This window comes from Toxorhynchites rutilus, chromosome 2, assembly GCF_029784135.1.
Source record: "Toxorhynchites rutilus septentrionalis strain SRP chromosome 2, ASM2978413v1, whole genome shotgun sequence".
Classification (NCBI taxonomy): Eukaryota; Metazoa; Arthropoda; class Insecta; order Diptera; family Culicidae; genus Toxorhynchites; species Toxorhynchites rutilus.
The window spans coordinates 305123472-305150519 of NC_073745.1; the positions used below are offsets into that span (position 1 = coordinate 305123472).

At 40.0% G+C, this 27048-nt stretch overlaps 4 protein-coding genes across 5 annotated transcripts in view; 1 reads left to right on the plus strand and 3 right to left on the minus strand.

The window, feature by feature from the left end:
- Positions 1-684: 684 nt before the first annotated feature.
- LOC129771778 (Golgi-associated plant pathogenesis-related protein 1-like) lies at positions 685-3250 on the minus strand. The gene is made up of 4 exons (XM_055775802.1): positions 3036-3250; positions 2629-2959; positions 1946-2184; positions 685-1879 (listed from the first exon to the last, which is right to left on the minus strand). Exons 1-4 carry the CDS (start codon positions 3080-3082, stop codon positions 1798-1800), a joined length of 699 nt encoding a protein of 232 aa, XP_055631777.1. The 5' UTR covers positions 3083-3250; the 3' UTR covers positions 685-1797.
- The window catches only part of LOC129771776 (putative glycerol kinase 5), a 69803-nt gene continuing 45170 nt past the window's right edge, over positions 2416-27048 (plus strand). The window contains exon 1 of one of the 2 annotated variants that reach the window (XM_055775799.1): positions 2416-2536. Coding sequence is in view for 1 of the 2 variants with exons in the window: in XM_055775798.1 (XP_055631773.1) it covers positions 26292-26352 (61 nt within the window). In the remaining variant the exon portion in view is untranslated. Of the gene's footprint in view, positions 2537-26124; positions 26353-27048 lie in introns of those variants that run through there. The other variant, XM_055775798.1, reaches the window with a different exon arrangement.
- Positions 3419-25587, minus strand: LOC129771775 (structure-specific endonuclease subunit SLX4). The gene is made up of 5 exons (XM_055775797.1): positions 25343-25587; positions 23826-25264; positions 12239-13776; positions 3755-3907; positions 3419-3681 (listed from the first exon to the last, which is right to left on the minus strand). The coding sequence occupies exons 1-5, from the start codon at positions 25438-25440 to the stop codon at positions 3586-3588; spliced, it is 3324 nt and encodes a 1107-aa protein (XP_055631772.1). The 5' UTR covers positions 25441-25587; the 3' UTR covers positions 3419-3585.
- LOC129767031 (uncharacterized) lies at positions 25454-25826 on the minus strand. The gene is made up of 2 exons (XM_055767639.1): positions 25702-25826; positions 25454-25637 (listed from the first exon to the last, which is right to left on the minus strand). The coding sequence occupies exons 1-2, from the start codon at positions 25824-25826 to the stop codon at positions 25454-25456; spliced, it is 309 nt and encodes a 102-aa protein (XP_055623614.1).

The following is a 27048-nucleotide window of genomic DNA, read 5'->3' on the forward strand; positions in this document are numbered from 1 at the left end:
CTTGAATCTGGATTGCTCTCTCTGTTGATTTTCTTTACACAAGCGTATACGGTTCAAATGGGGGGCGCTGTTGTTTTGATGCTTTGCTTAGAACGAACGAAGACAAAGCAAAGTGTTTGTGTGGGTGTGTATAGAATAAGACGCGTATCACACAAGTGAGAAGAAATCTCGTGTAATTTTTGAAAAGGTCCTATGTAACATTCACATCAACTCGAGAAAAACGGAGTTGAAGACCGGAACATTGTTCCGCGAATTGTTTCAAAAAGAATCGATCTTCATCACTACTTTTACCACTAACAGTCAATAATAACTCTGCAAAACCAAACATAACTGTTGTTATGTGATTTTAGTTTGAAATTGAAATTTTTTGCCTCCGAGCGAAAAATGTTACATTGGACGTTTTGAGTGACCGCTTCGTACATTGGACAAATTACGTTGTACGATGACAATTCGCAAATAACTACTGAACAACGCTTCAAATACATGCACTTCGTGCTAAAAGCAGATCATTATTGTTATAACTCGTTGAATTGCACTAAAAACGATATCAACACCCGAAAATAACAAAGCGTCAGAGGAAAGTGGCGTCCGAAGTAATGGTCGAGTGCTTAAAATCCGAATCTGTACATTGGACATTTTTTTGTATCGGTGATAAAAAGGTAAAAAGGATAAATACTTGAACGGTTGTTTTCGCATTGCATTTAATGATTGAACAGTAATAGTGTGCATCCATTAACTCGATTTCTCGCGTAACTTTTGAAAAGGTCCAATGTAACATTTTCGCCAACTCGAGAAAAACGTAGTTGAAGACCCGAACATTATTTCGCGAATTGTCTTAAAAGCTATCAATCTTTATCACTGTTTTCACCACTAGCTGTCAAGAATAACTTCGTAAAACCAATCGTAACTATTGTTCCGTGATTTGAGATTAAGGTTGAAGCCTCGGAGCGAAAAATGTTACATTGGACGTTTTGACTGCCCGCGTTTGCACATTGGACATATTACGTTGCACTATAAAAATTTGAAACTAACTAATAAACAACAATCCAAATATCAGCATTTCGTTCTAAAGACTGATTATTATTGTTATCACTCGTTGAATTGCACTGAAATCGATAACAACACCTGTAAGAAACAAATTCCAAAACGACCGAAGTACGACTGCGAGTTGTTTTGACTGCTTTGTTACTTCGGACGTTTCGGCCGTCGGAGGAAAGTGGCGTCCGAAGTAACAGCCGGGTGCTTAAAATTCGAATCTGTACATTGGATATTTTTTGTATCGGCGACAAAAAGATGAAGAAGATAGATACGTGAACGATTGTTTTTGTAATACATTCAATGATTGAAAACTAATAGCGTGCATCCATTAACTCGATTTGTTTACATTTGTTACATAGGACCTTTTCAAAAGTTACGCGAGATTTGTTTATATTTGTTACTATATTTGTTACCTTTTCAAAAATTACGCGAGAAATGTTTAGTATCTGAGTTCTGCGCCGGGTACATTTTGCGCTGTCGTGCTTATGAATTTTGTGCTCTTCGCACCAAGAGAGAATAAGAGTTTTCTTTGAGCGCGCGCTGATGAAAATTAAACTCAAGCGCAGCGCTGCGTTTGTTTTCTGAAGACTGACTGACAATGCTGACAATCCAATTATTTTCACTATTCTGGTCATTCTGATTTCTCATTATCGACCAAGAATTATGTTATATACAAATATTTATATAGCAAACTATTCTACAAAAACATTATCACCATAAATATTACTCGTTACATCGCTACGTGAGAAAATCGGTCCATCAACCTGAGGATACATTAGCGCTGTATCTACCCAAAACATTTCCTGGCGGATCGTAATTGCACACGACATAGATTTGATTTCTAAAACAAGTAAAGCAAATAATGAAATCGGCCGAATAAAATAATGAAAATCGCCATTGCGCTTACCCATTCTGTGCCATACCGACCCCCAGCTCCCGTGAGCCCTTCCACACGACCTGCGTAAAGTGACCCACCTGGGAGAAATTCGAGGGACTTGACTGTCCGTAACGGTAGTGCTTGATCTCACTGTACCACGACTGCACAACCTCCTCACCGGTGAGTTCCGTCTTCCCAAAGCACGCATACAAATTCTCCCCGTACTGATCGCTCGTCCGGTGCTGCAGTGTACCACGCCTCGCCAGATTCTACAGCGCAACAGAACGAAAACAAATTAGTCACATTGAACCACCCGCTTCGCCATGCGCTTATCTCTCTTTTGGAGAAGGAAAAAAACGAAAGTGATGTGCGCAGTCATCGGTCAATTCTTATTCACCATGCTTTGATAAAATTAAATTTCACTTGAAAGTAATGCAGGTGAGTCAGAGACACGTTTTTGGCTTTGAAAATTCTGACGAAAAATTTATCAAATCAGGAAGTGTATCGGAAGAGTACTATCGCGATAGCGAAAGTTGATTGCACCGTGGTAACAACAAAGCACTTCCGTCTCCACGCTCAAACCGGGCGTTCACCGGGCGACCCCTTCGCCGAACACCGGAGGTACGTAATAAAGATATCGATAATTGCACACATAAACGCGCGCGCATACACCCCCTCCTTCAAACGGCCGGCGGTTGCGCAAGGTCACTTACATTGGCCCATTCCTGTGCGTACTGACTGATGCTTGCGTTGAGCGTTAGCAGTGGGGCCGAATGTCGGGCACGTAGTCGATTGTGCGCATCCAAAACGGCACTCTCAAAGGACGATGACGACGAAGAACCGCCACCGGCGCTTCGGTTGAACTGCTGCGCCTTTGTCGGTGCATTTTTAGTCACTGTCACGGTCGAGGTCGCCCTTTTTGGGGTCTCATTGTCGATTGTCACCAGGGGTGTGGAATTCTTCTTGAACCACGACAGGCTGCTGAAACCAGATCCGGAACTGACGCTGCTGGTTGATTCCGTGACGGTTCGCTCGCTGTATGAACTGGGTATGAATTCAAATTAATTAGGTCAGTTGTTGATGCGTGCGCGTGTTTGAAGGTTCTAATTGTATGACATACCCCGAGCATCCCTGCCTTATGACGGTCACTTTTCTCGTGTACGACATTAAAATACACTACCGAACTAGGCTTTGTTATTGTTATTGTCGTAAATTAAAAAGAATTGAATTAATAAACGAAACTACCGAGACGCGATAAACATGCGAAATTGCGGAGAAAGAGCCAATCACTAGAGCGACACTTCTCACTGAACGCGTTCTTTTGCACTGCCACCCGACGAATGATGTGATGATGCATTGAAGCAGAATGATTTATATGTGAAGCGAATTGGCATCGGAGGAATGTTTTCGCATTTCCATTTGCTGATAAAGGAGCCCACTACTGATAGCATAGATTTTGTCATCGACGCGGAATGATACATGCGAAATCACACATTTATGTTTTTATGAGCCACCGGGTTCGATATCGTTTCCGATAGTGCAGAAAAATATATTTACAACTTGAATTATCTTTTGTTTTTTAAAGCAGCGACAACAAAACAGACACAATTATCACCCCAGAAACTTTCTACCATTAGCTCTCAACTGACACCGGAAATTATGCTCTTTATTCAATTTTTCTTTCGTTCGGGTTTTTTCGTTCTGCCTCCGCCCGGCTGGGCAGTGCGAAATGTGATGCATCGCCTGTCGAGAAACGCTATCAAATCCTGTGAGGATTACAAGAAAGGATGGTAATGAAAAAGGGTTGCGTGGTATCCGATTATGATAGATAATACATACATTAGTTTCATAGCGCAGACCAATTTCCTTCAGATGGTTGTATACTGCTTCCAGTTCGATTGGCTGATAGCTTAGAATCTGCTGGTGGAGACGACTGTCAAGTTTGACCATGTTGTAGAAGGCAATATGTAGCGGTACTGCGCACCAGAAAGTCTGTAACGATAGGTGATTAATGAGAGTAGTGGACTATCCTACCAACGAGCCAGGGTGTGTTGACTGAGTGGTTTGTTAATTGATTACTATTTGCGGATAAAATCGCTATGTTGGCAGAAAGATATGAAAAAAAAATCTCGATTATGGAAAACCACCCCAAAAATTATATTAAAGTTTGATTCATATGAAATCCAGAATCACAAAACCAGTTGTATATCGGGATTGGTTAAAGGTACAAAATATGTTTTTTATATCAAAATGCAAATAATCTATTGTTGTTTTCAGAAAAAAAATCTGGAAAAAATATTCTGTTACACTACTGATGAATTTTTGTACTTTTCTTCGGATACCTTCCATCAAAGTTTGGACTCACTGTTGGTCAACCTCAGCGGGCATTTTAATCTACGATCTTTTCATGTCGGCAGCAACCCGACTAACTTTGGCACCCTTTTTCAATTCCCGTTTGATAATTGCCCAATACTTCTCGATTGGGCGAAATTGGAGCAATTGGGAATCCTCTTTTTCAATGTACTGGACTACGTTGTCACGATAATTAAAATGTGCTAATTAATGTAAAAAAAGTAATTGAAAAACTACAATTTAGAAAATGTTCTATCTGACCTAACGATATTAGTACCAATGGTTCTATTTGGCCAGCTCAATTTCCCCGAAACCACTTGTCCATCCTCCTATCCCTTTACTTCCCAATAAATAAGCAGCACCCGTTGGGATCAGTTCACTACAGAACTGCAATTTCACGATCGATATTCGTACGAAGCTCATCAACCGTCACTGGCTTATTGGCATAGACCATAGACTTGATGGCCAATTGACTGGGCCATTTCCAGAGATAACACGCTCACCAAACTTGGTTTCCAATAAATCGATTGTTAAATTCGCTATGTGGCTTGTGGCGCCATCCTATTGAAACCACATATTGTCCAAGTTCATATCATCCTATTCGGACCAAAAATATTCGGTTATCATTGAGCGGTAGCGATTTCCATTCACAGTAACGTACCGGTGTTGATCATCACGGAAGAAGTACGGCCCAATGACGCCGCCGGACCATAAACCGCACCAAACCGTATTTTTCCGGGATGCAATGGTGACTCATGGAGTATGTGTGGATTGCTGCAGGCAGCTATGTGACCAATGACACATATTTCGCTGATTGACGAAGTCATTCAGCCAAAAATGAGCCTCTCGCTGAACAAAGGTGGAAAACAAGGGAGCATGATGCGATTTACGATTAATCGCAAACTGCACAAATCGCGATCTGTACAAACTGCGACTAACGATTAATCCTCTCCCATCATAACCAAATGTTTTTCTCTTGGTAACTCTGAGTTGACCAAAGCATTGCTAAACTGAAACTAGAATAATTGAGTTACTCTCCTTCCTCGTTTTTGTTACAACTCGTAAAAAGAATTTGCTCCATGGGAATGAGTATCTCTATGGCGTACGCATTACGATTCTCGCTCTCACGTCCGGGCGTTCAATTTTCCTCTCCGAGCGCGTTTACTGCGATGAAACTGGGTAAAGTAAAAAAATGCGCTACAGCAGAAAGGACGACATTAATGTTTAATGTTCACACAGAGGATCTCTCAGATGGTGTTTAAATTCATCTACATGAGACTACAAACAATAATCCCCTTCAAATCACTAATTTTATGAGTTAATGTAAATGCGTTATTAGCCAAGGCTATTACGACATCGAACACGTGGTCTTGAGAGATATATTTTCCCGCCAGCCCAAATACAGAACACTCCTTTCGGGTCCGAGTAAGCTGGTGGCTAGAAAAGGCCTTGATTACCTTGAATTAATCAAAAACATATATTAGCGCAAATGGGTCAACATGTGTTTTTTGTGTAACACGTAAATATTTACTCATAAAATTTTAGGATTATGGAACTCTACATAATTTGTATGAAGATAGACTATCCACAGTTTGTGGGGGGAATACTCATACAACTCAAATGGGTCATGATTATCTGCTATCACAAAGCTGAGAAATTTTTTGACGTTTTGTTTTACTACTGATTTATTCAAAAAAATTAAGCTTTATTTTTAAATGTTTTCTTATCCTGAGACTGGCTCACCATATTGCACTGCTACTAAAACCGTAGGCTAATTTCAAGGATATTTTTTATTCATTTTCGGCGAATAATCAATAGAGTGTCGTGTTATGAAACATCAGAACAATAGCAAAAACAACACCACGATCATAAGGTGTTGGTTCGGTTATTCCAGACGACATTGGAATATGTTCCGTCTGATCATCTTTAGAAAGATTAATGACCTTCAAAGGATAAATTTATCTTGGGAACATTAAATTGATGTTCATGACTTCCAGTCGAACGTTTATCCGCTCTGATAATAATTGTTGGTCCTCACAAAGCATATATTCCAATGCCGTTAGTTCACTGAAATTATTCGCATATGATATGCGAAGATGATTAAGTAGGATGTTCATTTGGATAATCATTTGCTATGATACCTATTGTTCCAAGAGTATTCATTCGACAATATGGAGATTGAATACCTGAAATTAACCACATTCAACCATGCAAATTTGTGGTCAAAGCAGTATGTACACTCAAGAGATGCAACAAGTTTGAAGGGATATGAAAAAAACATTGGTCACATACGTCCATACTAATTCATTACATTTATTTTCAACGAAAAACGTAACCACACAGAATTGAATTAATCAAATATGTGATCCGTTTTGAGCTTGAGCTTGAGCTTGAGTAGACTGTACAATTCGTAGTTGCTCTCCGTGATTGACCTGAACCAACCAAATTGCACAAAGAACACACAAAATGACGCTTGGACTAGCTAATCATTCTCGTTGTGCAGGTTTCGGTGATTCGAGCTTTAAATGGTCAATAACGACGCCGGCCACGTCCTTACATTCACCAGGGGAAGGGAAGGAATGTTAATATGATATTCGCAGCAAGGTCGAAGGCCAGCAGGATCGCATCTATAGCGTTTATCATGGGAAGGATAGTTGTTAGTGGGAATGGTTAACAAAAATCAGGATTCACTGCGGTAAGTGATGTGATTCTAAAAAAGTGAACTCTCAGCTATTCGGCGAAATGCGATTTGAAAAAAATATACATTCTAATCGGATCGGTCATGCATTTCGTTATTCGTCGTGCGTAGTACATAGATATTTTTCCTGACCTGAGAAGGTCATAAAAAACTCCTTTAAAAACTTTCGATCTATATATTTTTTATTCAATCGCGGAGACCAAGGGTAAATTTTCAATCCGAAAAGTTGATCATCTCATCTTGCACTCACGATAAACCTTGAGTAGTAGAAGCAATGCTTCGAGAGTGCATGCAGTGGGGATTCCTCTTTCATATTGCTTTTTTGAGATCTTGGAAGCTCACCGTTCCAAGTACAGTAAACATTCACTAACTGGGCGAAAAGAGAAGACCACTTATCGACATTCGCGTTTTAACTGGTCCGGCATGTTAAACGTCAAATAAAATCGAGGGAAACTTCAATGAATTGTTTGATTCGCTTAGTTCCTGTAATTGGATAAATAAAAGGATTCCAATGGAAGTTTCGCATTGAGTGCGACAACAGGTATGATATATGATTTGAGAAAATTGTTTTTCTGTAGTTTAATCAATGTTTTTGTCGTGCGAAAATAATGTCAACTTTCATAACATTTAAAATTACATTCGAATGCCCCTCACAGCAAATCTTCCATTTGAATATGGCGTCGATTGTTTACGAAATTGTGCTTTTTAACTGGTCCAAGGACCAGTTAACGTTCGCCCAGTTAAATAGCAGACCAGTTAAACCAGGACCAGTTAGCGAACGATTACTGTATTCTTTCTGTGTACATATGAAGAACAAAATAACATCGCCTGCTGGGGGTGATTTAAAAACAACCGACAAGAGCGATATGCTTATTCATTGATCGTTGTATGTGATCATTTTCATTTTTTTTTTTTTCGTTGAAATCCGGATCATTTTCAAGTTGTTGCTCAATCTAGTTCACGAACATACGACGCTTATGGTGGTCAAGTAGCTTCAGTTATTGCGTCAATTTGATCTTGTAAGGATGTAGGCCAAGATCTTTTCGTAAAAATCGCCACAACGACATCACAGAGATGCACAACGCTTGAGAACGACGTGTGCGAGACTGATTTGAGTCTTCCTCAATTGATGCGCAAGCGGCAGCAATATTCTCGACACTACGGGCACTTCATTGTCTCGCTGGCACGAGAACATTTTATACTATGCCTGTGGATTCAAATATTTCCACTAGACGCTCAATTGTTGATCTGACAGAACGATTATGTAGAACATAAATTGGACGTAGCGCTCCTAAAGTTGGGGCCATTGACTCGGTATTTCGGTAGTAAATTTTAATAATCTCGACTCGATGTTAGATCGTATATCTATTCATTATGAGAACTGAAGAGAAATGTCAAGAGAGCGGGAAAAAATATGGCGTCGTTTACTGTCCCTATCGGTCTACTTCTGTAGCGTCCCTATTGAAATACCCGTTAAAATAGAAGTCATGTAGAAAATTAAAAAAATTAGTCCAAGATGGTGAAACTATTTTTAACAAACTTTGTGGAACATCGATTTTTTATGAATTTTAGAAACTTCGAATTTTTGTATGTTGACAATCATTTTTAGCCACAAATTATGAATTCTGATATGATTAAAAAAAAGCTCTTTATCAATCTCCTTCTTAATGCAGCCATTCTCGAGGTATTTAAAAAACATTTCTATTTTTTGTCTTTTTTTAATTTTATTTGATTTTCTAATGTATATATGTATTTTTCATTTTTTAATTTTTTTTTTCATATATTTTCATATATATGTCATGTAGAAAATTTTAAAAATAAGTCCAAGATGGTACATAGCTCCTATTCTATTTAGACTAATAATGATGTAAGATTAACCTCTGAGAACCTCTATATCGGTTTGGTCTGGAAAGGCTGTTTTTATTTAGGCTCATTAGCATTTTAGCTGTAACAGATCCGAATTTAATCGTGCACATGTTATATGTTATTCGTAACTAAATTATATGTTACGGAGTAGCCATTTAGGCGTAATAGTATTCCTTCTGTTCTTCCATTGTATAGTTAGACCGGACAACGGAGACAGTTGATATGATGATGGTTCCACCTCATACCCCTACAATGGTTTGAGCAGGACGATTTATTATTAAGATAGTTTTTAAAGTTTAACGAAGCACATCAGAAACCTGTATGCAAATTTAAACGGACTGGTTCTGTTGCAGACATAAATTGCTATCATAAGAACATCAAACAAAAGACGGAAACCGAAAAATAAAAATATAATCCCAAGATTGATCAAATGAATTCTCATCAACAATAGGAGTTTCAGAAAGAAAGACTAATCGTGGACGGAAATGTGGCGCATTGCCACATAATTTGTAGAAAGCCCAGCTATATTGAAGTACAATATTTCCAACTTACTCTCACATCTTCTTTACTTGGGTTGCTATTTACTAGAAAAAATGTTGCTTTTTTCTTTCCTAACAGCCTCCGATATGATCATTGTTGTGTTATTAATAGCACAACAGCCCGATGTTTCTTTCAGAGCAAAGCATGTATGGATGTAGAGAGGCCAAGACTCCGACCGTCAATCGATCTCCATCGTTGATGATTGTTGTATGGAAGTAGTTATTCTATAACAACACAAAAATGGTCAGCTGAAGGCCCCTAGTTCAGAACACACGATCAATCGCTTAGTAAGCGAACGCGCAACAAATGTGGCTACGAAGACCACCCAGTTACGTCGTTGTCATGCATAATTCAAAAAAAAGTCATTTCGTAGCACTTATTTGGTTGCCATGAAACGAATATTACCCTAAAATCATGGAAAACAGATTGAACTAATATTTGCAGCACAGTACAGCGATCATCATTCAGTTTTCGCCTAATCACAATCCAAGATTCCATGGTCACTTGCGCCACGGTACTTTTTAGATAATCCAGCAATTTTGCCAGCTCCCGAGTTGACGCTCATGGATTTTTAAGGCGACTGCGCACAATTAGTTTTCGTTTCTCCTTCTGTATGATGAATATTCTATAATTACGTTAGTTTTCAACTGCGTAACGAAGACCGAGCAGAACTTTTACGAACAACAACACGCTGTCAGCAAGCTTACATATCCGACCACTGGGAATGCTGTTATCGATAGGACCATTCTCTAAATGATATTAACTTCATATTGTGGACTCAGAGAAAAGAGAAAAAATAATTTACTAGACCTACCTTAACAATGCGGTCGTGTCTTGGACATCAACATTTCAATTTCTCGCATTAGTTTTCTACTCATCGCACCAATTCTGAAATTTAAATGCTTTAGACGACTTGTAACCTGCTGATTCTTTCACTTTTTAAACATACACTGATGGGCACAAAAAAACCACCCCCATTTGAAATCAGAGTATTAAAAGTTTTTTCTCAAACTTTTTGACTTTTTTGTCAATACTACGTAAAAGTAGATAATCAGTAGATCATTTTGGCATTTCAGTATCATTGATTTAGTTTTTAGAAAAACAAAAAATGATTAATAGCCAATATGACACCCTTTGCCCTCGATAACCAACTGTCAACGCTTTGGTATACTCTCCACGAGGTTCCGGAAGTGTCGGGGTCCAGCTCGTCACAAGTCTTCTCCAACGCAGCAACATAGTTTTGCTTGTTCGTAACGTCAGTTTTGTCTGCCTTGTTGTCCAAAACCACCAAATTCTCAATAGGATTCAAGTCGGGGCTTTCGGGTGGCCACACCATTGGTTTGATCTAGGCCGATCGGAAGAATACTGCTGTTTTCTTCACAGTATGCTTCGGGTCTTTATCATGCTGGAAGGTGTAGTTATCCTCCAGCACCAGGTTTCTCCAGAATTCTCCAGGTACACCTAGATTCTCTCGTCATAGTGCCGTTTACCTGCGCTAAGTTTTCCATGAGAAACAGTCCCACACCACATGCTTGCACCACTGTGATTCATAGTCGGTTGTAGATACCGGTCCTGGAGGCCTCGTCGCTCATTCGCCACACTTGGAGTAACCTTTTCTTGTTGAAAAGCTCTAACTTGGACTCGTCCGATCAAATAACGCACTTCCAGAAATCTTGTTGACAGGGTCTCTCGCAAACTGAAGTCGTTTATTTGTTGGTTTTTCGGGTCATCGTTCGCTTTTTGACGAAGTAGTTTTTCAGGTCCCGTTCTGATTCGAATGGTGCAATTGGAAAGACTCACATCCAACCTTTCTTTATTCCCCTGAATGACCATTAGTGAGTTTTCCTTCACTTCCCGGATGATGGCCGAGTGACTAACGTCTCACCTACCATGCCGGTGGTTCCGATTCGATTCCCGTTTTCTCCGATTTGCACTGAGGTCACGCGTTTTCTAGAGCTTGTCACTCAGAATACATTCAAGGCGTGGTATTTGGTATAAAAATCTCAACTGGGTACTAATTAAAACGACGCAAGTAATACTAAGTTGAGACGGTGAAGTTCCTCAAGGAACGTTGGCGCCATCTAAGAAAATATCCTCCAACTAAAAGGAAATTGTATAACTTCTTATTCTACAAACATAAAAGTTCTCATATATACAAATGGCGATTCGCAAGGCTAAACATTTTACGTAAATATTTTCCGTAATTTTTTTCCATGGCTGTAATAAATCGTATATACGAATGACAATAGTCGTATTAGATATGAATATCGCCACCAGTTTTGGAAATATATGCTAGCTAGACGCATAATATACCACCCAATATTGGGATTATATATACGCTAGCTATACGACATAATGCTTGCTTGGGAGGACTTACGCAGCATAAAGAAAATTGTTACTCATTTGCGAAACCGATGGTAATTTTGTAAGGAGCAATATATTTTTTCCTTCGAATCTATAGTTAAGAAGTCTTTTGTAATTTTTTACTGTTTCGCGCCTAATAAAAACAATAAAAGGTATAAAGCTGGTTTTGAAAACAAAAATAGTAATTATATCTCACCCTATATACATCAATTCAATCGTGATCTGAAGCATTGGATACTAAAACTTCCCACTTCTTAGTTCGGCACCATAAAAAACTGTCAACAATTGGATTATTAGCAATGAATCACGTTGAAATGCATAAACACAAACGATGGCTCTGGGGAGCTAACCATCTATTCGTGATGTAAGCGTGTTCCATGTCAAGACCCATTAAACTTATTCCCGATCGCTATTGCTATTCAAAAACAAAACGACCAACACGTGACTTAATTGAAAAAGCACAATCAGATCAGCGGTACAATGACTAATAATAATATACATACCTTTTTTCTTGGCTTCGAAGGTAAAATATAATCCTCGTTTTCCATCTCTGGAACGAATGCACCTTTCTCAACAAGCTTCAAACCATCCATTGTTTCTACTAAACGATCTCCCCGTGCACCCATTGTACGATCCAGATCCTCCTCCCCCTTTGCGTCAGCCTCCTCTTCCACTTCAACAACTTCAACCAGCGGGTGCAACTGATCGTACATAAAATTCAGTACTTTCACAGCCTTCGATCGGCTCGCCTGCTTCAGCCCATACTTGTATAGCTCACGTTCCAGCTGGGGCGACGACATCCCATCGTACTCGGGTCGAGGGCTCACATTCTCCAGCCTGATCTCGTACTCGCTCGGCTCGGGTTCAATTTGCGCCGTAAGTGTTTTAAATTTTTCCTTGACGGATTGCTGCCGTGGTTTACTCTTCTTCGATACCAGCAGAGCCGAATCGGAAATTGTCCTTTTGATTGGTTTGCTCTGGGGCGAAGACGAGGGCATCTGTGAGCACGTTTCCTGTGCCCGGTTAAGGATGTGTTCGATCTCCTGGTCTAGCTGTTCCGAGGGGATGGGAGCTGGTGTTGTGAGTGGTGCTGTCTCAGCATCTTCATGGATTTCGACGGTGAAATCGGGTATTTCATAGTTTTCCAGGTAGTCATCCAGGGCGCAATGTTTTGGTGTGTCGCCTTCGCCTGCGTGGTTAGTTACCGGAGTAAGGTTGAATTTTGCAACAAGTCCGTCCAGGAAAGCCATCGTATTGTTAGCTTTGGTATGTGTGGTTTCAATCCCTTCCTTGGTGACTTCTTCGTCAGAAGAAATCGAATGAACATCGTCAGTCATTACTTGGGAAGCGTTTACTACGGCTTGGAGATTCTTGAATTCTTCTATGTTGAAATATTCTTTCGTGCTATCGAGGTCTTCCCCAGGGTTGTCATCTTTGTTACTTTGATCGTTCACATAATCAGGCACAATAGGGGAATCATTATACAGTATGGAATGCTCCTGTCGGACGGAATAATTCACTTCGTCATCCGAAACTATCATAACGTCGCAATCGGAATGTTCGTCGGTTGCATTGGAGTGCATTGATATTTCGCTGTGATTGGATATAGGATCTGGAATGCCTTCGCCCCCCTCATCTGGTCGTTTGTTTTCTCCAGTTTCTGGACCAACGCATTCTTCCTCAGCACCATCGACCTCCAGATTGATAGTTTCTACATTATCAAGCGAAACGTGACGCAGTTTGTACTGCAACGCCAGTGCATGGAAGGAAAGATTCTTTCCGGGCGAAATAAACGAATCACCGTCCAAACGCTGCTCTTTCTCCATTATCCCGCTGTCAATTGCCGTCGTAGGAGCTCGCTTGGATGCGCTTTGGATGGTTTTCTGCTGTTCCACGGCATGGTTGGAATTTTCCTCTGAACTCAGCAATATAACGGCGTCTTTTTCTATAGGCTCCTGCCTCTGAGCGGCCATGAGGGGACGACCATGTGGACTCGGGCTATCAGAGGTAGATTTTTCCTGTCCAGTTGTAGAGATCTTCACTGACGGCGAAACAATGGGAAGGAAATGAATAAAGAAAAAATATTGTTGAATAATTGAAATGTTAGTTGCTTAGGGTGCTCATACACTGTTTGACCGAAGCCAAATATTTGACTGTTTTTGACAGATAAATTTTGTCCAACGTGTACTGATCAAATATATTCTACACAAAACATGACAAGCAAATATTCAATTATTGGATGCCTCAAACATTTTTTCAGTCTGTTCTTCGAACCTGTCGGTATATGGTTAGGTTACCTTGAATATTTCAGTTGATTTTTTTCCATGTTCGGTGTTCAATATTGTTTACTACTGTTGAAAATTGAAGAGTGGCAAACAAAAAAGTGTTTGTACAAATATCAAATCAAACCTTATCTGTCAAAAAATATCAAATATTTGACCTCCGGGCAAACAGTGTACGGCCACCTTTACGCATGTTGCAAGCATAACCTAAAACCTAGCGCATGTCTGTTATTGGATAGGGAGCGCCTTTCCCATCGACCCGACTTGAATGCGACGATAATATTCTGATCAATGGGCATATGAAAATATTCATAGTGTGCCTATGTTACATAACGTATTCAAATCGGAACGAGTTGAACGTTTTTGATTTTTTTGTAAGCGCTTGGAGTAACGGAAAGAAACACATGGCTGATGTGAAATTGATTTTAAAATATGTCCTGCCTATTCAATGTCCTGCAAATGAAGGTAACGAGTTATAAGCGACCAGAGTACGTAGAATAAGAAGGTAGTCTCCTCCCTACTCTGTGCAAGTAGTGGTAGGCAAAGAAAAAAGCAAAAAATAGTAATAAACCATCGATTGAATCCATATAAATTAGAATATTTTTGACGTAGAACTACGTCTTTCATTAAGGGTGCCAACTCAGAAAACAGGTCACGTTTTTATGAAATAAAGTTAACGTTAATAACTATTTTTGCTGCGAACGGATTTTGGCGATTTACATACCAAATGAATCGGAAATACCGTAAGATGACCAACGAAGGGGAAATCGTAGGATTTAAAGTCTCCGTGAACAAAGGAAAAGTAAAAGAATGAAGGGGAATACTTGCCTAGAGTATAAACAGTGGATCTCGCTGAAGCAAACTTTCGTTCGGCATCGGACTGTTGAGCAATCCAGTTCACTTTGCTTTGCCTGCGCTTCGATCTAAGATTGGACCCCACCCGTGGTAATCCAACTGGGATATCGTCGTTTGGTTTATCTGATCGTTTTTCGCGTTATTCGTATCGTGTGTTTTCCTTTCCGCGTCATAAATTGGACGCTCCGCGTAGTGTGTGATGAGCAAGAGGAAGAGGAAGGCAGGCTCGAGCCCTGCAAAAAACGAACGCATTGCCAGGGGCAATAAAATTTTGAAGCGAGCGTCATCTAATGATGTACGCGATGTTGGTGCAGTGAAAAACGCTCGCACTGAACCGAGCCTTCGCGAGTGTGACACCGCATCGTATAACGGCGGAGTAGGCGATTTCGGCACGTCAAGCGTTAAGCGTTAAGGTTGTGCGTCAAAAAATTATTTGGGGAATACCATGCATCTTGAATGTCTTACTGAAATGTTATAAGCTATTTGGGTTCGCGTGTCAGTCGCAAAACTGCCTTCAACTAGGATTGCATTTGCGCTCTAAAAATCAGAGATGTATTTTTTTTAGTTATGATTATTCAAAGCTAACAGATGGTCTGAAAAATCATGTTTCTCCTTTTTTTTCAGAAATAACGTTAAAATAAAAAATTAAAAAAAATAAAAATAAAATCCCCTGGCCAGAACGGGAATCGAACCGGCATGATAATTTGGGACGCTAACCACTCGGCCACGGGTGCACTATGAAAAGTTATGATTATTCAAAGCTAACAGATGGTCAGAAAAATCATGTTTCTCTTTTTTTTTCAGAAATAACGTTTTTTCAAAAATTCATAGCTTTCGAACTACTGGTGAACGATCCAGATAATCGACACATAAAATTAAGATCAATGAGCTAGTCTTCCTCAAAAAATATACACTAGCAAATAAAATTGAATTATAGGCGCATAGATCTAGTCTAATCGCATAGAAATACTGAACGAAGACTAAAAACATGTTAACTTTGAAGAATCATACCTTAAAAACATAAAACAATACCTCTGATTTTGGATATGTTATCGGCTTTCAACAAAAAATATTATTATATTGCTCCTGGTCTCGAGACCATGTAAACTATAAAAAACAAATACAATCAATTATTGCAAAAACAGAATTCTAATCTTTTGCAAGTGTATGTTTGAAAAAACCAGCTTCCTGGCTAAATATTGTTCGTCGGAAGAAGTGATATGGAACCAGTAAATTCAGGTTTAACGAGGTTAGATCCGAGCGATTATATTTATGTTGGCAGCGTCGTGTAAGAAAATTTTGTTTGATCTGTAAGGAAAAGATGAAGTCCAAATTCCGAATGGGTCGTATATTTTTAGAAAGAAGCAATTAAACTACTGGACAACTAATTTTTGCCGCTGAAATATTTACCAAGGGAATGGTATATTTTCCGAAATCTGGAACAAGCGGCGGATGAAACAATCGAGAACTTTGTACCGCGTTCACGTGAACAGACGCATGATGCTTGCGCAGACAGTAGAAATGGGTCGTTCGCTTGAGACCATCGGCGAAATCGACAGAAACGTGAATAGGAGAAGAATACCAGTTCGAGAGAATGGTTTCTTCGTGGCAAACGACGAAGATTGTCCGGTACGTGACAAAAAGTGTGAAAAATGTGAATTTCATTCACTGGGACGCTTCAAACGATGTAATAAAACTAATGAGCAATTCCAAATGAAATCGTCCTGAAAATGCAGATTTTAAAAACATGTATTTTTCGATTCGAATGAAAGTTTGTATTCCGTTTGGGTTGGAGGAAATATGAGTTTTCCACAGCAATTGGGATTTTTTTTTACTCAAGTGTAACATTTGAAAAGGGCGTATCGATTTTAGTGAGAAAAATCTTTGATAATTCATATCTCAAAAACTATGAGTCGTACCGAAATAGTGTTTTAGAAAGTGTTATAGGGTATTAGGGTATGTGAAAATGTAAAAAAATATCATTTTTAGTCACAAACTGTGAATCCTGAAACGTTGAAAAACATCTGAAGACATGTGGGTTAAAACTTCTAAACATAACATAGGTAACTCCTAAACATATATTTTTACCATAATGATGTATTTGGAAAAGTTGTTGAAAATTATAAGTAAATTCATTAAATTTCATGAAAATGACGGTATAACACGACAAACATATTAAAAGAACCTATTTTATATAAAAAAGACAATAAATTAGATTTTTTTTTAATATCTCGAGTATGACTGCATTTAGAAGCAGATTGATAAAGAGCTTTTTTTGTATTAAATTACATAAGGATTCATAATTTTGGCTAAAAATGATTGTTGACATACAAAAATTCGAAGCTTCGAATAAAAAAAGTGATAATTGTGTTCGACGATGATATTTATCTTATATTACATTGATAAGTTTTTTTTTTATTATTTCATTTATACAAAACATAGGAGCAATCTCGTCGAGGATCACAGAGAGCGATCTTTATCATATCTCATTCCACTTCGGCATTTTCTATCGTGATATGCACCATCTAACGACTAATAATCATTCTTCTGCCATCATCACTCAGTTCTAACACTGGTAGAGTGTAGGGGTCGATTTACTGATTAAATCGGTACCAAGGAATCAATCTTTGAAAAATCGAATGTCTTTTTTCCAATTTATTTAATTGATGTACATCGAAGGCATTTCATTTTGATTCTCAGAACGAAAGTCACAAAAAAACTTGAAAGCCTAGAAAAATCATATTTGTTAGAGCATTCATCTTGTACCATCATGGAATAATCGGTTACAAATGAGGGACTCAGAAGGAAAGGGATGTAAGTGACTTGATCGATTTCTCTTCATCAACTTTTTCTTCAGTTGATAACTCAATTGCAAAAACGTTCCAATTTGAGTTTGCTATAGAATCCGATAGAAGAGGTTCTGCCCTATCTTCCACATTGTCAAACACAGCTGGGAATGTGTTCGCAGCTAAGTGATGACCAAAAGAGAGAGTTGATGTAGACAAATCGATTATGTCGCTTACATCCTTTTCATTTTAAGCCCCTCAAATTTTAACATTATTTGACATTCAATATTCAAGCAAATATTCACCTCTATCATTGATTTCGCTACTACTCCAGACCATATGATGGACATTGGCGTTTGATGATGAACTTTTTGTTATTTAATTTGCTGTGTTGGATCAGCGCAGCAACTTCAACTGGAGGAACTTCAACGTTGTCTCCTAGGAAATAAGCCGAAGCGACGATGATAACGGGTTTCCCTACGATCGTTGGAATCTCCAAATGTATTGCCACAATGTATCTATTGATGAATTTTGTGATTTCTCGAATGCTATCCCGTTTGAAAGTTGCTGCTCTTGGTGCGATTTGTGTGCTATCATAGAGAAGCTTACTTTTTTATGTAGATTCCTCGAATCCTACAAAGAATGAAACAAGGCTCTTGAATGAGAGCCGCATCCCAAGTTTTGTGAATGAACCTTCTGCATAGAACACTGCTTGTTTCCTTGGCATGATGAAGGTTCACCTGCATAAACTTTATTCTAATCCACCTTCGAAGAAAACTGTCCACTGAAGCAAAAAACTTCAAGTAAGGATGCATCTTGGTGGAACAAAAAACTTGAAAGGCTTAGAAAATTGTCTAGAAAACTTTTCAACAAAGCAAAAATTACCTCTGATTGGACAGATTACAAAAACTGTCTAACAGAATATAACAAAGAAATCCGTAAATCTAAGAGAAGGGATTGGAAGTTCACCTGTGAACAGGTAGAAAGTTTACCTGTTGTAGCAAGACTTCATAAAGCCCTTTCTAAGGATCATACCAACGGACTTGGTAGTCTGAAAAAAGGAAATGGTCAATATACAACCGATTCCCAGGAAACACTTAGTATCATGATGGAAACACACTTCCCAGGCTCAATCCAATTGATTTCCGGACACGCACAGGACTTCAACACAGCTCAATCTTGTCTAATCAGAGACGAGAATAGAGCTAATAAATTGGCTAGGGCGGTCTTCACGAAGTCAAGGGTTGAATGGGCAGTGGATTCCTTGAAGCCCTTTAAATCTCCAGGACCAGACGGGATTTATCCGGTGCTGTTACAAAAAAGCAAGGATATCACTGTCCCTCTTCTAACAGAGATGTTTAGAGCTCGTATGGTACTAAGCTACATTCCTAGTAAATGACGAGAAATCTGGGTTATAATTATTCCCAAGGCTGGCAAACGTAACAGGACGGCTCCCGAAGCGTATAGACCAATTAGTCTAACATCTGTCATCTCAAAAATGATGGAAAAGGTCATTGATCTCCATATCAAATCATCATATTTGAACAGGAGACCATTGAACAAATTTCTATTTGCCTACCAAGCAAAGAAATCAACTGAAACAGCGCTTCACACGTTAATTTCAAAAATAGAGAAGTCTTTTGATGCTAACGAAATCTCACTTACAGCTTTTCTTGATATTGAGGGAGCATTTGACAATGCCTACAATCCTACAACTCTATAAATTAGGAGGATCTACTCAAACAACGAAGCAAACTAGAGGTTGCCCTCAAGGATGAGTTCTGTCTCCTCTGTTGTGGTCCCTAGTTGTCGACGATCTTCTTAATAACCTAGCTAATTTAGAATACGAAGTCATTGGTTTTGCTGATGACATAATCATCTTAGTGAGGGGTAAATGTGAGTATACTATTTCCAATAGAATGCAAACAGCCCTTAACTACACACTCAAATGGTGCAACTTGGAAGGACTTAGTGTTAATCCTTCAAAAACAGTCATAATTCCATTTACCAGAAAAAGAAAGTATAAGATTCCACTTCTTAGATTGGGAGGTGTACAATTGGAGCTTTCAAAACGAACCAAATATTTAGGTGTCATGCTTGACCAAAAACTAAATTGGAACGACCAACTGGAGTATGCAATATCTAAAGCCCAGACTCTCTGCTCTCTGGAGTTGTAGTAGTAAAGGGTGTGTCACATCAAATTGCATCAAGGAAAAAACGCTGTAGAAATTTAATTTTTAGGAATTATATCTTCAGCTTTCGCTTATAATCAGATAAGAGTGTATAGATCACGTTGGCCATGCTTCACTGTCAATTTTTCGTAAATTTGGAAAAATGTCGTCGAACGAAAAAGAGCGTCGTGAATTAATCCTGTGCACTCATTTCGAGAATCCGGAGTTGTCACATCGGGACATCGGTAAGATGCTGGGAATCGTCCAATCCTCGGTCAGCAGAGTACTAAAACGATACTTCGAGAACCTAACCATCGACCGGAAGGTGAAGAACGGCAAAAATGGATGCTCCGTCAGTGAAAAAGATCACAAGCGCGTAGTTAAGCAGTTTAGACGTGATCCGAGAAGTTCGGTCCGGGACGTCGCCAATAAGCTGAATTTGTCAAGTTCATTCGTCCAGCGGACCAAGCAGCGGGAGGGCCTGCGTACATACAAGGTTCAGAAGGCTCCTAACCGCGACGAAAGGCAAAACATGGTGGGGAAGACGCGAGCCCGGAAGCTGTACACCGAAATGCTGACGGAGCCGCATTGCCTGGTAATGGACGACGAAACCTACGTCAAAGCGGACTTTCGTCAGCTGCCGGGCCTGTTGTTCTTCTCCGCAGAGGACAAATTCAGCGTTCCGGAAGAGATTCGCAAGCAGAAACTATCCAAGTTTGCCAAAAAGTACATGGTGTGGCAAGCGATCTGCTCTTGCGGAAAGTGGAGCGCCATCTTCGGGATGACCGGCACGGTAAACGGGCAGGTCTACCTTAAGGAGTGCCTACAGAAGCGCTTACTACCACTATTGAAGCAGCACGAGGGCCCGACCATCTTCTGGTCGGATCTCGCTTCGTGCCACTATTCAAAGGACGTGTTGGAGTGGTACGAAGCCAACGGGGTCACCTTCGTGCCAAAGGAAATGAACCCACCCAACGCGCCGGTGCTTCGCCCAACAGAGAAATATTGGGCGATTATGAAGCAGGCCGTCCGAAAGAACCCAAAAGTTGTCAAATCGGAGGCGGATTTCAAGAGAAAATGGATTTCTGTTCAAAAAAAAACTACAACATGACGTTGTACAGAACCTTATGGACGGGGTAAAGAGGAAGGTGCGAGCATACGGGCTTGGGCTCGAAGTATGAATGAAAAGAAAATGCCAAAAGTTGTTTAATAGTTTTTATTTTACTGTCTAAAATTTTCAAAAGGATCGGTCTACTGGGCGAATTTCTACAGCGTTTTTTCCGTGATGCAATTTGATGTGACACACCATTTATATTCGGGAAAAAGTGGGGACTAAAACCGAGAATGATTCACTGGATTTACTCGGCAATTGTGAGACCCAGACTAACATATGCTTCGCTAGTGTAGTGGCCTAAAATTACACAAATATCAAAAAAGCTCGATAAACTACAACGTCTGGCATGCTTATCAATAACTAGAGCAATGCCTAGCGCACCTTCCAAAGCCCTAGATGCTCTTTTCTACCTTCTACCCTTGCACCAATATGTGCAACTTGAAGCGGAAAAATGTGCTCTTAGGCTGAAACGTATAAAGCATTTTCTAGAAGGAGATCTCACAGGGCATTTACAAATCCTGAAAGATTTTCAACTGAACACTATATAAACATGAATGAAGACTGGATGGAAACAAAGACTAACTTCAGTGTTCTCTTCAAAGTGATTGAATTCAATCGCAACGAATGGGAAGAAGGTGGTCCCAAAACTCGTCCAGGATCACTCGTGTTTTATTCCGATGGATCTAAAATCGGTAAATCTACGGGAGCTGGTATTACTGGACCAGGAATCGACATATCAATTCTAATGGGACAGTGGCCTACATTTTTTCAAGCAGAAATACAAGCTATTCTTTTTCTTCTTCAATGGCACTAACGTTCCTAGAGGAACTTCGCCGTCTCAACGTAGTATTACTTGCGTCATTTTTATTAGTACTTAGTTGAGATTTCTATGCCAAATAACACGCCTTGAATGCCTTCTGAGTGGAAAGCTCTAGAATACGCGTGATCACAGTGCAAGTCGGAGGAAATTTCCTTGACGAAAAATTCCCCCGACCAGAACGGGAATCGAACCCGAACACCCGGCATGTTAGTTATGACGCTAACCACTCGGCCAAGGGAGCACCAACAAGCTATTCTAACATGTACAAATATTTGTTTGACTAGAAGGTATGCCAATATCTGTATCTTCTCAGATAGCCAAGCAGCTCTTAATGCAGTAAAAGCATAAACATGACAGTCAAAGCTAGTTTGGGAATGTATTTTATCCTTAAAACAACTAGCTGCTACTAACGAAGTTAACATATACTGGGTGCCTGGTCACTGCGGTGTAGAAGGCAATGAAAAAGCCGATCTCTTAGCAAGATTAGGATCTTCAGCTAAATTCGTCGGGCCTGAACCATTTTGTGGATTATCTACATCATGCATGAAATCGGAGCTCAAAACCTGGGAAATATCAATGATTGAAGCCAACTGGAGGGCTCTATCAACACCAAGACAATCCAAATTATTCATTACACCTTGTAAAGCCTGGTTTAGAGTTCCCGTGAACGTGAACTTGAACAGGTGGTGGAATAGTATGATCATTTCACGGTGAACTATATTGCGAACAAACAACTCAAAAAATCGTGGTGAATAGAACGTTTTCGTTCACGTTCACGTTCATATTAAAAGTTCGGCAGTGAACGTGAAGTATATAAACATTGAGCTTCAATAAAGTAATTCGGATAAAATATACAGTTGTTCACGAATCAACCCGAAGCAACGAAGTTTTTCAACTCGTGCAGAGATCTGATTAAATGAAATAGCATCCATATCAAAATTTTCATTGAAAACTTGAGAAGTGCTAAACATATCCTTTTACAGTTCACGGTGAAATAATTTTCAGAATGCCTTGGGACATTCGAACGTGAACGAGGAAACATTTTGACGTCTATATTCACCACTGTTTCCACGTGAGTTCACCAACATCTCGATTCCACGGTGGAAATTCAGAATCGTTGTGAAATATTGAATCAATCCTCTTTTATCAATATGAATTGCGTTTAAACATGTTTTTTAACTAGAAAATGTTTCTTCCTATCGTTTCAAGATGTTTACCTCGCGTTTTATATATGGGCTGATGAATTATTAACAAAAAAGTGTTTGTCCGCGTTCACGTTCACGGGAACTCTAAACCTACCTTAACAGAATAACACGCAACCTACTCAGCTTGAATAAGGCAGATTTGAGTGCATAAACCGGTCTATTGACCGGACACTGTCCGAGCAGGTATCACCTTAAAAAAATCGGAAAACTGGCAGATGATAAGTGTCGTTTCTGCAATTTCGAAGCTGAGACTTCGGAACATTTACTGTGTCAATGCAGTACACTAATTCAGCGAAGACTGCGAATTTTTGGAAAGGGCAGTCTTATGCCTAACGAGATTTGGTCAGCTGAACCAAAACAGATAAGAAACTTCATAAAGGAAGTCATACCTTCGTGGGGGGATATGCAAAGTCCTGGTGCGACTATCACTTATTCCCTGAGTGATGGAACGAACTGACACTGCATACATAGGAAACTAGAGTGCACTACAATAGATCAAACTAATGGTCGCAGTGGTACAATGCTCCTACAGAAGAAGAAACTTTATTCTATCCAACAAGCGCTTGGCGTAACGGAATGAAACACGTGGTTGATATGAGATTGATTCTAAAATATTTTCTGCACAAAATTTTGTGATTTTTATTGGGAAAAGAATGAACGAAGAAATTACATGAATAATGGACAAAACTCTTCTTTTTTCGGGAAAAATATGAATTGGCCCAATCCAAACATGAGGTTCATATATAATAACAAAATACCGTCAAATTCATGTATTCTCAGAAGCGAATCGTAGAAAATAATTCACAATCATCGTTTTGCTATTGTAATACGCAATTAATTCAATGAATAAAAATTACCTTCATCACTAGAGTAGAGTTCGTAATGCACAATGGGGTCGGTATCGTCAAAGATATTCTCCGAGCTCGTACATCGCAGATTCGCCGATGTATTCACACTATTTGGTTCTTCGTCGTCATTATTCACTGCCGTCTCGCACACCTCATCCTCCAGATCTATTGGATGCGTTCCGGCAATCCTTTCCTCGTCTCCACTGTCGGAAGCAAACAACTCCGGCGAAGCCGAACGCTTCGGCGTGGACGGTATGACTAAATTTGTCCTATCCCTCGAACAAACTGGCGCTTCGTGGTTATATTTTTGGTTATATTCTTCCGAAACTGTGTCCATATCAAGAAGTGCGTCCTGTTCATTTTCAATTGGTTCACAAGCTACGAATTGTGGGATTATTTCATGTCTCTCTTCCTCTGAAATTCCTGTTATCAATTCTCTTTCAGGAGTTACATCTCGGCCGGGAATCAGCTTCCAATCCTTCAGTAAGTAACCAGCCTTCACTGAGCATACTTCCATCAATCCTTCCACATAATATTCGGACATAATCTTCCCGCTTTCTTCCCCATTCTGGTTCATCCAAAAAATGTTGCTGCCATATGTTCTAGTCTCAATATTTACATCAGTACAATCCGCAAGCGGCCGTTGAAGCTCTTCCTTCAGCAACCGCTCCGCCTGCGCAGTCATAAAAGCTACCAATCCTCCACGATCTCTTCGAACCAACTGCGTTGGCCGTTTGAGCTTAAATTTCCTAGTATTTTTCGGTTTCGCCGCTTTTGTCCCGAACATCACATTCAAATCATAATCATTGTAACTGCTCTTGCACTTGAAGCCATACTGTTCGAGTGTGGCACGAATCCCCTGGATGCGACGTTCCTCGATCGAGCCGGAACTTGCTCCGAAGGAATCTTGCGCTTCATCGTCCACTGGGATAGGTTCAACGGCGACTTGGGAGCCACCACTCTGATCGACCAACGACCGGGACATTGCTAGCGCAATCTGCAGCTGTTCGGGATCCAGCCGATCAGCAACCGAATGCTCCAGCATGAGGTTCTGCAGCAGCTGGTCTCCGTCGCTGTCTTTGTATTTTTTGAACACCTTCCGGATATCGGATTGATCTTTCGGTCTTCGTGGAGCTTTGGGTTTGCGAGGCTTCGTACTCTTTTGTGCGTTGGCCTTTCGCTTTGGAACACTCTCCTTCTTAGTGTCCTCGAAGTCGTCTTCGGAAGGTTTGAAAAACTTGCCGATAATTCCCTCCTCTTGGGGCTTTTTCGGGAGCTTCGGCAACTTTAACATAGGTTTATCCGTCGATTCCAGGGAATCCACCCGTGTGCGCTTGACAATAGTTTTATCGGCTTCTACATCCTTGTCGTTACCCTCGACGGAAAGATCAATGATTTCGCCCTCCATCTGCTCAATCGTTTTAAGTGGAGGACTCTTCGGACATTCCCTAGAAAAAGCAACACACAGTCAAGCTTTGAAGATTTTTATTATTCTACAGATTATAGCAAACAAAAGCTAAAATTACCCATTTTCTAGTGGTGAATTAGAATTTCTATCGCCTCTGGCAGACGGAGATGGTTTAAACAATCTTAACTTTGCATACTTTATTTTAGAGCTGGCCATTTTCCTATTGCACTCACTTCTCGCTGCGATCAATCGCCTCCTCTTCTAGCAGCTTCCTAATCGTATCTCCTCGTCGAGGTGCCAACAAACTGAAGTTCATCAAAGCCTTCCGGTCCACCTCTTCTTCGGTACGCTCGAAGAAATCCTTGTGCAGCCGTTGCTTAAACTTCTCACCGCCGATGTATCTACAGGCAGAACTAAGAACAAAAGCTTCAGAATTGACTTTCCTCATTACAACTCTTATTTTCAACATCAACATACTAAAAAACAGCGAAACTGAGCGTTCCGATTGCGAGTACCGCCCACGCGAACTGATTCCGCGTTCTGTTGATAACCGTTCCTTGCGTTCGTCGTGGCTTCCACTTGCTCGTATCGACACCTCCCATTCCAGAACCGCAAACTAACCCTTCAGAGGGATAAATTTCACTTACTCTCTAAACAATAGAAATCACCCACAAATTTAATCGCACTTCGCCAACATGGATCAGGGCATTACGTGAGCAGAGCGCTGCACAATTGAAGTCGCACACAAAACCAAAACAAACCGCTGTCAGTTTCGGCAGCCGGCAACATATGGAAGGCGGGCTATGATTAAAAGCCCGCCGCAATATACCGCGCGCCGCTTCTTGTTTGTCATCTTTGTCATGTGCTGCTTGCGTACACGTGGGATTGCATCTTCCGGGGACATGCGCAGGTCGAATCCTGGAGGCACCAGATGAGAATGACAACTTCGACTGCGTTTTTGATGTTCAGTATCCAAGGAAATAAAACTTACAGTGTTGATTATAGTTAACAACTAAATCTTTGGTTCAGGAAAAATAGAGTTTATAAGTGATAAAGTTTGTTTAAATATGCGTTCGCGATATAAGCACCTATCGATACCACATACGCCTGAGCATGATCAAACAAAAGGTGAATAATCCTCATTTACTCAAAAACAAAATATTGTTCGTACACTGAAATTACTACATTCTTATGTAATTTGTGCCTTTATTATTAATGATGCTATTTCGATATGTTTTCTTATAATATTTCCTGTACATGGTTTGTGATACATAAAGTGAAAAAATAAACATAAAGTAGAGGCCTGGTTATCAGCAGAATAGAGCGACAATGTCACAGCTAAAAGCAAAAATTGTCGAGAGCTCAATAAAAGACTAAAAATGAGAGACATTTTAGCAAGAAAACTATATTCTATGAATGAACAAATAATGAAGCTTTCAAAATCAATACGACCATGGAAACCAGAAACCATAGCTCTGCGTCGGTGCACCAGTGGCCGAGTGGTTAGCGTCTCACACTATCATGCCGGGTGTTCGGGTTCGATTTCCGTTCTGGCCGGGGGGGGGAGGGGGGTAAGAAGTTTCCTTCGACTTGCACTGTGGTCACGCGTATTCTAGAGCTTGCCCCTCGGAATACATTCAAGGCGTGTTAGTTGGCTTAAGAAATCTCAACTAAGTATTAATGAATGACGCTAGGTAATGCATACGTTGAGATGTCAAAAGTTCCACAGGGAACGTTAACGCCATTCAAGAAGAAAGAAGCTCTACGTCTACATCACTAAAATACATTACAACACATCAAAAACAATATACATCACATCCACTG

Excerpts from the sequence above, each read along its gene's own strand:
- LOC129767031 (XM_055767639.1), bottom strand. The coding sequence starts at position 25,826 with ATGGGAGGTGTCGATACGAGCAAGTGGAAGCCACGACGAACGCAAGGA. Across the intron at positions 25,638-25,701 it reads CTCAGTTTCGCTGTTTTTTA|TTCTGCCTGTAGATACATCG; the intron begins GTATGTTGATGT and ends TTTTGTTCTTAG.
- LOC129771775 (XM_055775797.1), bottom strand. The coding sequence starts at position 25,440 with ATGGCCAGCTCTAAAATAAAGTATGCAAAGTTAAGATTGTTTAAACCA. Across the intron at positions 13,777-23,825 it reads ACTCTACTCTAGTGATGAAG|TGAAGATCTCTACAACTGGA; the intron begins GTAATTTTTATT and ends TTTCGCCGTCAG. Across the intron at positions 3,908-12,238 it reads CTTCGAAGCCAAGAAAAAAG|ACTTTCTGGTGCGCAGTACC; the intron begins GTATGTATATTA and ends CTATCGTTACAG.
- LOC129771778 (XM_055775802.1), bottom strand. The coding sequence starts at position 3,082 with ATGTCGTACACGAGAAAAGTGACCGTCATAAGGCAGGGATGCTCGGG. Across the intron at positions 2,960-3,035 it reads ATAAGGCAGGGATGCTCGGG|TTCATACAGCGAGCGAACCG; the intron begins GTATGTCATACA and ends ATTCATACCCAG. Across the intron at positions 1,880-1,945 it reads GTCGGTATGGCACAGAATGG|AAATCAAATCTATGTCGTGT; the intron begins GTAAGCGCAATG and ends TACTTGTTTTAG.